Here is a 16,616-nt window from a genome sequence, read left to right on the forward strand (position 1 = left end):
GAGAAGGTTGTGCTTCTGTAATGCGGTGGACTGGACATAAACTGCAGGGCTTCAGCAGCAGGTTGCAGAGGTGACATGCAGAAGATCATGTATGGCACTGTGCCAGTCACAGCCAATACCAGATAACTCTGAAATCAATGTAAACAACCCACCACACCCCAAAACTTCAGAGGAGCACGTGGCACCCCAGCTCACACAAATTTAAGAGATAGCAGCAGCGACTTAGGGAGGAAAAGAGGAAAGGTACTGAGAAGAAGCAGAGGAGACATGAAAGGAGAAATGGAGGAGACATGTAGAAGGAGACGTTGTTGGAGACACAGCTGAAGATGCACTGCTGAAAAGAAGTGCTCTATCCCTGTGGAGGTACACCCTGAAGGGGACTGCAGGGCATGGGTGAGCCATACCAGAGCAGAGGAAAATGAGTAAGAAGCAAGGAGCAGCAGAAAGAAACCATTACACAAATTACTCCACCCTCTTGCACCGCCCGTCGCCTCACCAAGGGAATGAATTTGAGTAGGCAGTAATCTGTAGTGGGCATCAAGGACTCATTCTTCCCAGGCAGTTTTCCACAGCCAATGCATAAATTGCCTAGTCAGCAACCACCTGGCTTGCTGGCTGGAGCTGGCAATCACAGCCACAGTTGCACATCGATGGTCCCCAAACACACCACTTCAGTGAATAAGGCTTCAGGGTTCCGGAAAACAGGCGTTGCATTTCTTATAGAGGTGACTCAATCCAGGGCCACCCTGAAAGCCAGATTATGACTGCGGAGCAGCACGTATCTATTGCCTTGGCTGTAAAGATTAGCCACGTGTGCCTAATAAATCCCTGAACCCTCACCTGGTGCCCACTGAAAGGGGCTTGGCAAAGCTGGGGAAAGGGGTCATTTTGGGCCCAGGGGATGTTAAAGAATCCTGCAGGGCTGTGACCTATCCCTGCTTCCTGGCCAGGGTTTGGAGATTAGCTTGGAGCTGTAGGGAGCTGTTGGGGCTAGCCCCTGCACAGCCTCTCTATCATATCCACACACACACACGCTCTTTTCCGGAAGGTTTATCTAAGTCATTCTTTGTACAGAAGCCACTGCATGCTTATGATCCCTTTTTCCTTGCACTTTTCTGAACCTTCCCCTGTTCTGTTGTGCTCTTTTTGAGATGGAGGAGCCAGATTTGTGTACAGTATTTATCAATTTATACACTGTCTTGACGCCTTCTGTTTTATTCTTTATTCCTTTCCTAGCAATGTTTAATAATTGATTTGCTTTCTTCCACACTACTGGGCACAGAGAAGACATTTTCATACAACTACCTGTTATAACTGTTGCACTAGCTCAGGGCTCTTTGTTTCAAATGTGAAGATAGGACAGTTTCCTTCCATATGCACTACTTCACATTGAGCTTCCCTAAATTCCATCTGCCATTTTTTGCCCATACACTCAGTATCCTAAGACTCTTCTGCTTGCAGTTCTTCTAGCCTGCCATTGCCTAAATAGCATTGTACCATCAGCAGACTCTGACACTGCCATTTCCAGATCCTTGAGAAATGTGTTGCACAGATCAGGTTCCAGAACACATCCTTGTGGGACTTATCGGTGGCCTCCTTTTATCGTGAAAATGGACTATTGACTCCTACTGTCTCATTTCCTGTCTTTCAACCAGTTATTTACCCCTGCAATTATTTATTTCTTGGCAGTTAACTTTTAAGAGCTTTTGATGAGTGACCTCTCCAAATACCTTCCAGAAATCCATGGTCAGGATTCCAGGGTCTACCTCCCTTAGCCACAAGCTTGTTGACTCAGAAACGTTTCAGTAGGATTGTGAGGCAGCTCTTCCCTTTACAAAAGCCATTTTGACTCATCCCTATTACAGCATCTTTATGCATATGCTCACTAACTCTAATCTATCATACAGTTCCCATTAAATTGCCTGCAGACATCAGGCCTGTTCTTTTCTAGATTTCTTATGGCATCATTTTAAAAAGTTGACGTTACAGCTGACACATCCCTGTCTCCTGCCACCAAAGCAGTTTTATACTAGAGGTTGTACAGGACAGTTTGTAGTTCACCCTTGAATTCTTTTAGAATTGCTGGTTATATACCATCTGGTCCTTGTGATTCCTTACTATTAATTTTGCCTATATGTTCAGTTACCTGTATGTTCCATGCTGACTCTTTCAAGACACAACCCCTGGTGAGTCCCCCCATGAAGAAGAAGGGCTGGCTTGGGAATCTCGTCCAGCTCTGCTGTAGTGAACACAGATGTAAAGAATTAATTTAAATTTTCTGTTATTTTCTCTGTATGCTCCTTTAAATTTCTTTTCATTTTCCTGGTGCTGCAGACTGTCTGGCAGGCTTCCAGGGCCTGAAGTGTTTGAAAAGAGATTTATTATTAGATTTTATGCCTTATGCAAGTTGTTCCTCAAACCCTTTTGGCCTGTCTCATGGTGTGGTTTACTTTTCATCTGTCACAAGTTCGGATTCTATTTTCAATTTTAGGTCTAAATTTAGCTTTTGGAAGGATGCTTCTGAAAAGCTGTCCCCAGCAACAGGCTCCCTTGTCCCTGCTGCTTAATCATGGCAGGTTCCTTTTTCCCCTTATATGCATTTGCCCTGAGCCTCCAGTATGGTATCCTTAAAGCTTCCATGTAACCCTCAAAGACACAATTATTTTAGCTGCCCCTCCATTTTTAACAAGCTTCTTCATTTTTTGGTAGTTTCCTTCTTTTTTTTTTTTTTTTAAATGAAAGCACCTGCTGGTGGACTTTTTTTTCTGCTTGTCTATAAGGGCTTTATGTAAGGCAGGAAAGGACAAAAGAGACAGAACATCACTGTGTGCCACAACGGACTATGCCCCCAGCACCTTATAACTCTTCACTTGCCTTCTGGAGGGGTACACAGTACTGTATTAAACTACTGCTTCTGGCCGCAGGGATTGTAACCCCAATGGCATTTGGAAACACCTAGGAACAGCTCCTTTAAAAAACCGGAACTCCGGGAATCCTTTGCACAAAAGGGTATTGTGTGGACGCAGGAGACTCATGCTGAACATCTAGACTTGCAGGTGATCGGCAGTAGTCCATTTTGTCTTCCTCACCAGAATCTCAGAATCATGCCAACCTTACTCTCTTCATGTCAAGCCATCTCCCGAGTGGTCACTGATCCTTGCATGGGCTGGCTGGTCCTTAAAAATGACTATACCATGATGCCGGTTCAGGAGTGAATATGTTTCTATTAGCAGACCTATATTCCTTGGCATGCTGGCACTGACAGTTATGGCTAGGGACTCCCTTCCTTCTGCTTCCCTACCTCATCTCCCCTCTCCCTTGAAGGGAGTTTACCAGAATCCCTGCTGCACGTAGGAGAGATCCGTGACTGTAAGGGCCCTGAGTACATCTCCCCCATGTCCCTTCCCACCACCCTGGGAATTTGCTGACTCTCAGCTCCCAGCTCTACTTCCCATATGGAGTTTCCTGACAGTCATACTGGTCAGATGGAAAAAAGCAGCCACTGAGAAATAAGTGATAAATGGCAAAAGGATGGGGAGATAAATATTGAAGCATGACAAAGTAGAAACAAAAAATCTGTTTCAAGGGAGGGTGTATGATATAGTGGGGAGATCCTTGCCCCTATCCCTGCACTGAAAAGGAGAAATGATGAGGAAAAGATAAAAAGACTATTTTGGCCAAATTAAAGAAGAGAATAAAACCACATGCCTGTACAGAAATGCGGGGCAATTAAGTTAGGCTATCAGGAGTGGCTCGGATTGGCCCAATGCAAATTTGAGACACGAAAAGAAAAAAACCTCAGAACTGTTTAGATAAAAAGGGAAAAAGGGGAACAAAAGAAAAGCTGTATAGACCTAATTGTTGGTGTTTGCGCAGCAGCACATACAGGTGCCAATCCCTATAGTGCTTTTCCATACCACAACTGGTTTTTTGGTGGTAGCAAAACAGAGTGTGGACACTGAAGTGGCAGTGCTGTGGTATTCATGCAAAGCAGTGTTAAAGATTTGTAGTTCTATGCGAATGTTGTGGTCACATCTCTACAGCAGCGACAGAGAAGTCTATGGGAACCAGAGGACTATCGCAAGTTTTTTGACAGCAGCAGGAAAACCGTACATCACCTCTGAAAGGGTGCCACTGCCACACACCTTTCCTTGCAACCTCAGATGGTCAGTGTTTACGTACAGCAAAGCACTTCAAACACACTCAAAATCCAATGGCAAAACATGCAGCATCTTCATAAGGCCGTTGCCATACCGGTTCGCAAGCTTCCTTTGCAGCAGTGGCAGGAGTCTGGGGTGCATTTCAACAGCTAGTGTTTCTACAGTAAGCCCACTGGTTCTTTAAGGGCTTTGGAGCCATGAACTTTTCCCGGTAGGAGGGGAAGAGCTGTGCGGCAAATGGAACTTTGAGCGGAGAATTTCACCAGGAGGGTGTGGAGGGCAGAACGCAGAGACTGGGGCAGCAGCGCTCCTGAGGTGCCGTTCTTCAGAGCTGCAGATGCTATGGAATTGTGAACTTACTCTGCAGTGTCTGAGAAGATCAGCAGCTCTGTGAGGACTCGGGAGCCACACTGCAGCAGTGCAGGCGTCGAACTGTCCTGCAGACGTATGGTAACCATGGCACCCCAAACCTCTGCAGGGAGGTGTGAATCATACCACGGTTAAACACCGGTGCCGAAACCCGCAGTATGACAAAGCGTGCGGTTATACGGAGTTCTTGTAGCTGGAGCGTGATAAGATTTGTCTGCAGCTGTAGTATGGGAATCCTTGCGTGGGTTTTCCAACGGGAGCTTACGTTCCGGCACCCATTTGGGATGACACCTCCCTCCAGCAGCGCACGCAGGGTGCCACAGCCTGATGACACTTCCCTACTTTCTACCCCCTGCCTAGAGAAAGCACCTCTTCTCCTCACCGAGACAGAGCGACGAGCTGGCCCGCACCCACCCTCCTGCCCTCGGCCCCCTCAGCCGGGCTCTGAAACGCAGCCAGCACCGCTGAGACAGGCCGCAGCGGGCAGGCCGAGCGCCAGCCCACCGGCCGGTGTACTGCCAGCGCTGTCGCCGTGAGTGTCCCGTTCCCCCTCCTCCGCAGCCCCAGACCCGCCTCCCGACCTCCCGCTTCCTCCGCCGCCGACAGCCGCAGCTCCGCCCGCCCCGCCGAGCCCCCGGCCGCGCTCCCGCCCCTCCCGCCTCATGCCCGCCTCTGCTCGCGCGCTGGCGCTCGGAGCCCCAGTGCGCCTGCGCGTCGCCGGGAAAGGGGGGGGGGGGCGTGGGGGGCGCAGGGACGGGCTGTGCGCATGCGCGGCGGCCAGGAAGCCGGACCTCGGCGCGCGAAGGAGGGGACGGTTTGCCTTGGCATGGCGGAGGCGCGGCCCGGCGCAGGTAAGCGCGGCTGCTGTGCTGGGGGCGGGGGGAGCTGGGGAGAGGGGGCCGGTGGGTCGGGAGTGGAGGGGAGGAGCAGTCGGCGCTCCGCAGCGGTGCCGCGGGGCAGAGGGTCGAGCCGTGGCGGTGGCGGCCGAGCGCTGGCGCGCTGAGGGGAGCGGGCTGCGGTACCACCTGTTGCCGCCGCCCCGCCCGCCGCAACTTCGCGGCGCTCAAAATGGCTGGGCTCGCCTTTGCCGCAGGGCGCGGCGGGGAAACTTCGCCGGCCGAGGGACGCGCGGGCTTCTGGCGTGCGGCAGAGGAAGGGGAACGCCAGGAAGAACGTAAAGAGCCGGCTGGTTGCTGGAAAACTTCCCGCTTGCCCGTGGACACCAGCAGCGGTGCCCGCGCGGGGCCGCCTGGGCTCTCCCAGCCCCACGGGCTGCTGTGGAATTGCGGCGTTTCGTGGGGTCTCGGCGGGGTGTGGGAGCAGAGGGCCGGGGCGTGCAGGAGGTGGCTGCCTGGAGCGGGTGCCATCGGCCCGGAGTGGTTGAGGGGGGGCTCACGGGTGGAGAGCAGCTTGGGGAGCCGGCCCGGAGCGGGGTCGGACGCCTCAAGTGCAAGAAAAGATTTTGTTTGTTTTGTTTGTTTTTCCCTGCTGACTTTTATAACGCAGGGTTAATTCAGACTAACTTTCGTTTTACTAGGTGTGGCTGCTGAGGAGGAGGGTGAACAGCCTTTCAAGATCCATATTCCAGCCTCGCATTTAATGATTTGTCATGTATTACAGGCACTTAATGATGGAAGAACCCTTATGTAATTGCGTCTTGAGCGTGTAACTAGAATTAACGCTGTTGCCCAGAGTCATTCATGATATTTAGTGTTTTCATCCTGTGTTTCGATTTTCTTGCAGTCTGGGTAGACTTTTCAGGTAATCAATGTCGCTTTGGGGTCACTTGGTGAGCTAACTCATTTCATTGTTTATAGAGTTGTTAGATTTCTAAGATCTAAAGCCAGGAAGAATCCTGGGCTTTTGTGGCTGGGATGAAGGAGAAAATACGAATTTCTGCTTTTGCAGCACCCTGATGTTAATTCAGATTAGGGTTATCATTAGCCTACATCCCAAATAGCATCTTCTGTCTCCTCTCCTCTGTTCTTGGCTGCCTGGCTATCATGACGGAAAAGTTACTTGGGTTCATTTTTTGATGGGATGAAAACGGGTCCATAGCTGCCTTGTGGGAAGTGGAGTAGCCTGGGACATGGTTCAGAGAGCAGAGACTGATAGTTTCAGTAAAGAGAAGCTGGTGCAGGCAAACGTCTGCTTGTCTGTTTATCTTCCATGCTCTCAGGCTGTGAGTCAGCTCCGGTCCCTTTTGTACAGAGTATATGTGTTGGAATAAAGGGTCTTAAATAGGTATACTGAGCTAAAAATAGCTTTACTGAAAAGCAGTAGATTAGTCTGGGTGGTACACAATTTCTACATTTGCTTTATAATACTTCAGCTAACACAGATATTCTCACATGGCATTAAGTTCTGGAGTTCATTCCTTGTTATGGTCATACACATTATGTTATCAAGAATTATCTCATAGGTAAGTTTCGAATTGTGCTTGTGCAGTATTAGGATGGAAACTGGCTTTTGACCTGCAACTTCATGGACAGAGTGAATGTATGATTTTGAGCACTTAAATATGAAAGCCATTTCTGCTCTCAGGGTAGATCAGGGGAAGCAGTTGAGGTCAAAGAATGACAGTTTTTGGTCATGGCAGGTGTGCAGCCCATCCAGGATATTTTGCCAATAGCGAACGATTGTTGAGACCCAGGGAACGAGTATAAGAAGCAAAGGGGAAGAATATAAGAAAAAAGGCCATTGTAGAATCATTATTCACATTGATATATCTCTCTAGTTTCCAGTCCAGTGCACTCAGAAGGGACAGGTGGTACTTGTGTTTAATAGCTGTTAGTAGATATTTTTTTTTCCCCATCCGTTGCCGTAATTGCTGTTGAATGTAGTTTTGTTTTTTTGCTTTCATGATGACAGGTGGGTCATTATACGTGGTACAATGCATCATTAAACTGAAGATATCAGGGAGTTGCTATAAAGCATTGAGTAGCCCACTGTAAGGGTGAACAGGAAAGTGAAAACTTGTGATATGTTTATTCTCCTTATGCAAAATCCATTCTCTAGTAAGTACTTCTCTTAGGATGATGAAGCTACTTACGGGGAAGTTGTACTTCTTTCCCTACTTGTGTATTTCTTGTATGTCATCTTGAAATGGGCTAGCTGAAACTTCATGTTCTGTTCAAAATGCGAATGCACTGAATTTGGACAATAGCATCAAAAGACAAAAACATAGCACTGTGCACCAATATACACAGGGGGGTAATGAGCTGGAAAGCAGCTCTGCAGACAGGGACCTTGGGGTCATTGGTGGACTATAAAGCAGACCATGAGTCAGCAATGCACCCTCTCTGCAAGGAAGGCCAACAGTATCTTAGACTACATGAGGAAGAGCATTGCCAGTTTGTCAAGGGAGGTGCACCTTCCCCTCTGCCCAGCACTGGTGAGGCCACCCCTGTAGTACTGTGTCCAGTTCTGGGCTCCCCTGTACAAGGAAGACATGGACTTATTGGAGTGAAGGGCCACGAAGATGATTAAGGGATTGGAGCATCCCTCATATGAGGAGAGGCTGAGAGAGCTGGCACTCTTCCGTCTGGAGAAGAGAAGGCTTGGAGTGATCTTAGTGCTCTATACAAATACCTGATGGGAGGGAGTGAAGAATAAGGAGCCAGATTCTTCGCAGTGGTATTAAGTGAAAGGACAAGAGGTAACAGGTACAAATTAAAACACATGAAATTCCATCTGAACACAAGAAAAAGCCTTTTTACTGTGAGGTTGGTTGTACACTGGAACAGGTTGCTCAGAGAGGTTGTGGCCTCTCTGTCCTTGGAGATATTCAAAACCCAGCTGGACACAGTCGCAGGCAACTTGCTCTAGCTGACCCTGTTTGAGCAGGGTGTTTGGACTAGGTGATCTCAAAAGGTCCTTTCCAACCTCAGCCATTCTGTGATTCTACGGTAATGATGATATTCTGTGTTAATCTTTCTCTAACAATTTCTGGCAAGAGTTGTGGGAAGGGAGCATATCTTTTATAAACAATAAGTTTTGGGCAGGCAGATTGTTTTGCATGAAAATGGGTTGCACTGCTTGAGTCTTTAAGCCTGAAACTGTAACTCCTGTTTAGGAAGAAATCCAGCCTTTTGTAGATCTGTGTCGTCTCTGCAAATGATAGGATGCAGTAGGTGAGTATATAAAATGATCAAGGAAGACAGGAAAGATCAAGCTTGGTGTTCTGTGAGGAAGAGGTTTAAAGCTTCCAACGCGAAGCGAAAAGCCTCAGATTTCCATAATGCACCGTTCCTGGGTTGGTTTTTTTTTGTGGTACAGTGTAATATAGGTACCATAAGACCTTCAGGGAGTGTCTTCCCTGTAACTTGCGCTTTGTTGTCAGCTTACTGGACCAGTTCTTGTCTGGATATATGCAGTGCTGACACAAATAGATTGTTGTGTACTCACTCTGTACTGTCATCTGTCTTTAGATGAAAGAATAGTTTATTTGAATTGCTTTAAAACTGAAGACGTCCGTCCTGAAATTTCCTTTGTCTTCTACTGGGAGCCAGTATATAAACAGAACGTATAATCATAGAATATCCTGAGTTGGAAGGGACTCACAAGAGTCATTGAGGCCAACTCCTGACTCAACACAGGGCAACTTAAAAGTTAAACCAGATATCTAAGAGTGTTATCTAAATGCTTCTTGAACACTGAAAGGCTTGGGGCCATGACCACCTCCCTGAGAAGCCTTTTGCAGTGCTTGACCACCCTCTAATTGAAGAATTTTTTCCTAATACTGCCCAACCTGAACTTCCCTTGACACAGCTTTAAGCCATTCGCTCACGTCCTATTGCTGGCCATCAGGGAGAAGAGATCAGCACCTCCCTCTGCACTCCCCCTCATGAGGAAGAACAGGCATGAAACCATATGATTTTCATACGCTTGGTTTTAATTCACATTCAAGCTCTTAGGGGTATTAAAATCTGCAATGTAGGGGTTGTTTCTGTGAATTTCTTTGTTTATTTTATAGAAATACAGGCTGGAATCTAGCTTTGGAGGTTCCCTTTTTCTTGGGATTTTTGTGTATGTACATGTAAATGTGTCAGGAAATTTGAGCCAATGTTAGCTACTGATTATTACACTTGTATCTGCATTTTGCTGTTTCTTGTCTTGGCAGACAGAAATCAGTTTTAGTAGAAGTTACCAGTTCTTTGGAATTTTTTTTTTAATGTAAAAGCTGACTGTAAGAATAGGAATCCTATTCATGGGTGATATAAAAAGTCCTAATGAATTATTCATGTTTTGGAGGTGCTTTTAAATATCTGAATCCTGGTTTCCCATCTGTTTCTTCAAACTTAATAGATTATTTCGAAAGTGCTTTCAAAAATATCACTTCCACAGCTACATTTCAAGTCCTGGTTATGCTTCTTGAAGGCCATGCTCAAAAATCAATTTGACTGTATTTTAGAAAAGCAGCATGTTAAAGCCATGTCCGGCATGTTTTTTATGTCAGTATAAGATAGTATGTTTTACTGATCTGCAAAACATACTCAAGCTTATTTACTGCATTCATTTGAAAGCCCTCTGCAGCAATCTTTGTAATTCATGCATACATTTTACATACCACATCTCATAACCGAAGAAACAATGGTCTTTAATAACAGAATATACCTTTTAGAGCCAAGCTGTGTGATTTTTGAAAAATATATTTTTATTAAACATTGAGAAGCCATTTGGTTTACCTTGTTACGTCTATCCATCAGACTTTAAATTTTAGGGTATCCAAAAGAAATCTTAAACGAACTAATAAAATGGGTTGTTTCAAATAACGTTTGTATGTAATTATAGGATTGTATCTTATCTTCAAATCAAAATATATGAAACTCTATTTTAAGTAATCTATACTGAATGACTGCTCTTTACATTATAATGTAAAAGGACTACAGTTCATGTTTGTAGTCCTCTTTATTAGTGATAGAAAAGAAACTGGCAAAACATTGGAAAACCTGAAAGTATAGTTGTAGAAAGTAAGAAGGACAACTTTATATTTTGAGTTCTTTACACAGGATACATGTGCTAAGATGAGAAAAACAGAATGTTTCCAAGGAAGCTGCTTGCAGTCCAGATTCTTCCAGATGTATAAGCCTAATATTTTGTACCTATTAGGCTCTGCAGTCCTGATAATAGGACTGGAAGGGACCTACAGCAATCATCGAGTCCAACTGCCTGACCAAAGTTAAAGCACAGTTATTAAGGGGATCATCCAAATGCCTCTTAAACACTGACAGGCACGGGGCATCGACCACCTCTCCAGGAAGCCTGTTCCAGGCTTTGACCACCCTCTCGGTAAAAAAAGTTTTCCTCATGTCAAGGCCAAACCTCCCCTGAGGGACGCAGCTTCGAGCAGTTCCCACGCATCCTGGCACTGGGTCCCAGGGAGAAGAGCTCAGCACCTCCCTCTCCACGTCCCTTCCCCCTGAGTTAAGATTGATTCTTAACTCAATCCCCAGCTGTTTTGAAAGATCTCTGTCTGGTGTTCTGATGCCATTGTCTCAAAATCAGGTTAGTATTACAGCTTAAAAAATCCCCCACAAACAATTTGCATTTGCCATTTGTATTTAGTGTAATAATAATATATAATATTATATAGCATAGCATATAATAATATGATATACTATGTTATATTAATAACATACTATAGCATTAATATATATTAGTATAGTAAATATAAATGATATATAATAATATGTAATTATATATATCGTCTTTGCAAAGACAAAAAAACAAAGTTATTTTAACTGAGTCTCTCTTTAAAAACAAGTTTGAATTAGGTTATGTGGTTAAGAAATCCTTAAATGTAATTCTAAATTCCTAACTTTTAGTAAGTTTAAAGCTTCACTTCCACAAAGTTGTATGTTATATTTTTTTTCTTTGGCCACCAAATCCCTCATGGGAGTTATGACTATTCCTAGAGGTTTAAAAAAAAGCTCTCTCATTTGAAAGTAAATGAAATTCACTGAAAAAAAAAAAGTTAATGCTTTGAAGTGTTCAAAATGTTAATTTCCACAATCTTTATTGAAAAGTTAAAATAATAGGTAGTTGAGAGACCCAGATAGCATGAGCCTTTCGGAGAGTCTCTTATGTTCATAGTGCTTGATTCTTTCTTTGAATTGTCCTGAACCAGGAATAAACTGCACCTGCCCTACTGTCAGAGGTAACCTACCTAACCTGTAAAATGGGCACTGCCTCCATGAGAGATTTTAGTAGCCTCTTCTCTTTTTTACACTGCTGTTTAAGACCTAACCAGTCTGCCACAGCCCATTAAACTGTCCCTGATATTCACCTGATAATTCCTGTGGCCCGCTGGCACGATGTGGTACGAAATTGAGCAACATAGGATTTCTAAGGTGCACCTCTTTCTTTTATCCAGAGACATAAAAATGACAGGAGACCTCTCAAGTAGAAGCATGGTTCATGTTGGTGATGTTGTAACAGAAAAATCATTTTGCAAAGCTGCCCTGCGTAGTCCCTCTACCATTTAATGTGTCTGTATGTAGAACAGTGTTCCTGCAAGCATTTACTACTGCTACTCGTTGGCTGATGGATTTTAATTCATATTGAAAATTCTGTGTAATATTAAAATCTCAGATGTAGACATTGTATTTAAAGGACCCCTTTTTCTTCAGATTTGTGTGTGTATGTAAACATGCTAGGAAAAACTTCAGCACATGTTAAATGCTGATTATCGCACCTGCATGTCTTTTATACGTACAGTGCTGCTTCAAATGTATTTCTTCACCTTACGTTTTTATATTCTTATCTTAACTCTGGGTCATCACAGACTTTCTCTGAAGATGACAAGAGAAGGTAACTTCCACAAAGCACTGCATGATTCAACTCCAGTTTCTGGAAACTTGTTTGCAGTTGGTCTGTCGAGTGTGGGATTGATTGAACTTCTGGGCCTTTGCATGTATAGCAATTTTGCTGAAAAGAAATGTTTACTATTTAATAGTCTTATAGGTGTGTTTTTTTGTTTTTTTTTTTCTTTTTAGGTGCACTGAATTTCAATCCTGATGCTGCTGATTCCATTCCAGGAGAAAGACAACCTGCAGATATAAACTGGGTAAATAAAGATAGGAAAGACTCTAATGGCAGTCAGAATAGAAGTAATTTACCATTTCCTAGTGTGTCTTCTGAAAGAGGTCCAGATTATGAAAGCTCTTCCGCAAAGCATCATGGCTTTTGTAATCCAGAAAGTCAGTATGGGAATTCTGAAGACTTCCACCAATATTTGGGTACCAGTAAAAGTTTGAAGAATCGCAGCTTGCAAAGCCAGAGATGGCACAGGTCAAGAAACGATAGCACATGTACTAGAAGTAAGATAAGGCAAAGTACTGCTGATGCTGCTGCAGATCCAGGAGTTTCAGGTGCTGCCATAGTACCTGGGAGAAGAGCACCTCCCAGAGGGTACAATGACTTTCTCTCCTCAGAGAGTGACAGGGAGGTACCTCATGCAGATAGCAGAGGAGCAAAGCCAAAGAAAACACATCTGATGCATGCATCTGGAAGAGGTTTCAGGGAGAAGGGAAAGCAAGTACATGACCGGGAAAAGAGAGTGAGCTCTAAACAGAAAGTAGAGCTGTTTGAAAACGTTCCATCATTGGATTTGACTCAGTCTGACTCTTCAGAATCGTCTGTTGGAAAGGCATTCTGTGATGCGCCTGTTGGTAGCGGGGATGAGCAGAAAGGCTACAATTACGTAAACAAAAGATATCCCCGGAAGCCTGTGTGGAATAAACCCCCGGTAGAAAAGGAGTGTCAGAAAAGACATGATTCTCACCGTAGTAAAAATACAAAAGTAAGTAAGAAGTCTTCTCTTGCATATACTCCAAAAGAGAAAAATGAGAGGAAGAAAGAACTCTCTGTTCACAAAAATGATGAAAACTTGACCAGTGAAATCAGGCATCAGTTGTCTGATTCTGTCAGGTGTAATGGAAGAAAGTTCCTGCTAAAGGGCGATCAGGCACCTGCACTTCATTTCAGCTGGACCCAGTACTGGAAAAAGCAAAGTGATGTACCAAAAAACAAAGAAACTCATACAGGTAAGCTTTCTAGACTGTCCTGTACTCCCGTATTAAAGATACGATCTGGAATAATTTAAACTGCCTTCACATTTGACTAGCTGAAGAGGCTTATTATTTCACATTAGGTCAGTATCAGTTTCAGAGGGTAGAATTAAATGTAAATGTGTGGTTTCTGAGTGGGGAGGTGTTCTGTAAGTTTACTAAGGAAGAACAGATTTTGTTTAAAGTTTTTCTTGTTTTACTACCAAACTGCAAATGATGCCCTGGCCAGGTACCAAGTTAAAACATGTATATTGCGGGAATTGGGAGTAAAATTCTGAGCATTCTGAACAATGGGACCTGAGGGGGACAATCCTAAAACTGATTTTTGCAGAAGTTTTCTCATGTTGTATGTAGAAGTAGGAAAATGCCAGGTAGAGGAACTGTATTCTGCTTCTAACTGGATTTTTTTGCCCTTTTTTTGCAACGGTAGTATCAAAAGGTAATTAGAAATAGAGAAAGTCTCTGGATACTATTTTTGGAAGTGGAGAATAGAAATGTGTGCCGTTGACAGTGTAAAGCAGACCCACAGGTTTTGACTCTCTGAGTGAATTTTGTGCCAACTCATACCATTAGGGACTGAGAACATTAAATGGAAATCAGCTGAATCTCTTGACTACCACATTACTGGTTTCTGTTTCTAGACAACCTAGGTAGCTTTTTCTTACTGTTTTAGATAAGCTTAAGTGTGCACTGAAAAAATAATCTTACGTTATTCATAGCATCCAGCAGAAGTCGTCCTGTTTTCTCTCTCCTTATTGCCTCTGAAAGAAAGATGTTTTTTTGGTTTGTTTTTTTTTTGGTCCCTTTCCAGTTGAACAAACACTAAGAATTATATTCAGTTGGTTTTTTACAAAGCATCTCAACCTGATCTCCTGCTGCCCAGAATGATAGAGATGGGTAGACTAGTTCCTGTTATCTTAACTGTGATATTGAATCTTTTGAAGATTTTGCTTCTCAGGGTCTCTTCTCTTTCAGAGCTGAGAAAATAGTAGCATAATTGGGAAGCATAAGATAGCTCCAGTCAGAAACTTTATTCCCTTAGGGGAAGCTCAAGGATCAGGATCCTCCTTGATCCTTTCTAACTGAAATACGTTAACTTCAATGCTCCTGGGTTCTACTCAAAACATAAAATTAAAGATACCTCAGTCTTTCTCCCAGCATTATTATTAAATGAAAAACATCATAAGCAATAAGCAGGAAGAGAAGCAGTAATCTTTTAGAGGGAACTTGCCTCCAAAATGGCAGTCTTTCTTTGCATGCTTTAGTTGGGAGCTATTTTGGAAACGGTATCTGCCACTATTTTCAGGGGACTGAGTCTGTGCTTTTTAACTATTTATGGGACAGCTGTCCTTTCTGAGTACAGTATAGCGTTAGTATTCTGGAAAAAAGCAGTATGTTTTAGGTGGGGATGCTTTCTTTGCAGCAGGTAATATTCGTGGGATACCAAAAGCAGAAATGACTGTTAATTCTAAATCTTGTGGTCCTTGATGCAGGAGGGCTGGAAAAGACGCTTGTAAGTGCTTCTGTCCTATTAAGGAGCGCAAACAGTGTCAACTCTTCCAAGTTTCCAGGCATCCATGGGCTTGCTTTCAGTCATGTGTGGTACAAGCACATTTTGAATTGATAGTAATTTTTCTTCTGTTACTTTCATTTTTTGTCCTTTGTTATGAGTTCTAACTTCCCTTGTATTGGCACCATCTAAAAATAGTACATTTTTACACTCGTAATAAAGACATTTTAAAATTCTGTGGGCATAGATCAAGTAGCACTTCTAAATGTGTATTTGGTGGCCTTACCTTGATGGGAGAGTTAATCTGGCAGAACTGAAGTTATGTGTTGTCTTTGTTACGGTTGCAAATCTAACTGTTTTCAGGCTCTTTTGTCTTTCATGGGGAGTTCTTGCTTTATTTTCAAAGTACTTTTTCAAGTTGTTTCATATGGCTCAAAAGGCCCTGTACTTTGACTATAGTTTTCCAGTAATTCGACTCCTAAAGCAGTCAGTTTATGAGGGGCTTATTTCTGTAATCCAGGTACTTCACTGTTAATATTTGTTGCGTGGCCTTCCAGGAATACTCAAGGATGGGAATAAAATTTGATTTTGGCTAAAACTTCTGTAGTTAAGAGCTTTTAAGCTTTTTGGTTTAAACTTTATGCGAAGATAAATTTCCCATATAAAGTGATGAGTAAAGTCTTAAACTTCTGCCAAGCTTAAAACTATTAACAAATTTGTAAGATCAGAATGGTTGCTATTCATCAACAGGAATTATTGTTGCCACTTTTATAGGAATCTCATACTCCCTCTTCCTGCTCTGAAACTAGGGAAGTGCATACCAAGTATCAAACTGGAGTCTTCCAGGAGTAAACTAATATCTTGCTTATAGCCACACAGGAAAAATAAGTTCTGTTATAATTGAAATGAAATCTTGGAATTTCATGTGAATTTTGTTTCTCAGCTAGCTGACGTTTCACGCACAAGTAATATTTTATTTGCAGGGTCATTGATTGAACAGCTGACCACAGAGAAATACGAGTGCATGGTATGCTGTGAGGTGGTCCGAATAGTAGCCCCGGTGTGGAGCTGTCAGAATTGTTACCATGTATTCCACCTGAACTGCATTAAGAAGTGGGCACGATCACCAGCTTCACAAGCTGAAGGTTGGTATTCTCTCTTGCACACCCTTTCTCTCTCGAACATATATAATAGCAAAATTCATCTGTTTCTTAGGTTGGAAAACTACTTAAAAATCTTGTCTAAGGTAACCAGTAAGCTGTAAACAAAGCAAGTTTTAAACAAAAAATGTTTTTTTCAGGGTTCTTAGGAGGATTATGTCAAGCATCCAAACTGTTTTGATTCTTTCTAGTATTCTAGCTAAAACGAATTTCCAGGTTTGGATACGTAACTATAAGATCACTCAATGAAATCAGTGCATCAAGATGCAAAGCTCTGTGGCTGTCTTTTTACACACCAAGAAATGTCTCATCTTCTCTCATCTGTGCTTGGCTGAGCAGTCAAACA

At 43.4% G+C, this 16,616-nt stretch overlaps 1 protein-coding gene across 1 annotated transcript in view; it reads left to right on the plus strand.

The window, feature by feature from the left end:
- The first annotated feature begins 5,321 nt into the window (after window positions 1-5,321).
- NFX1 (nuclear transcription factor, X-box binding 1) overlaps window positions 5,322-16,616 on the plus strand; it is a 70,839-nt gene continuing 59,544 nt past the window's right edge. The window contains exons 1-3 of the mRNA XM_059818436.1: window positions 5,322-5,380; window positions 12,527-13,576; window positions 16,094-16,255. Coding sequence (XP_059674419.1) covers window positions 5,356-5,380; window positions 12,527-13,576; window positions 16,094-16,255 — 1,237 coding nt within the window. The 5' untranslated portion in view covers window positions 5,322-5,355. The remainder of the gene's footprint in view (window positions 5,381-12,526; window positions 13,577-16,093; window positions 16,256-16,616) is intronic.

The sequence above is a fragment of the Gavia stellata genome, chromosome 6 (genome assembly GCF_030936135.1).
Source record: "Gavia stellata isolate bGavSte3 chromosome 6, bGavSte3.hap2, whole genome shotgun sequence".
Taxonomy (NCBI): Eukaryota; Metazoa; Chordata; class Aves; order Gaviiformes; family Gaviidae; genus Gavia; species Gavia stellata.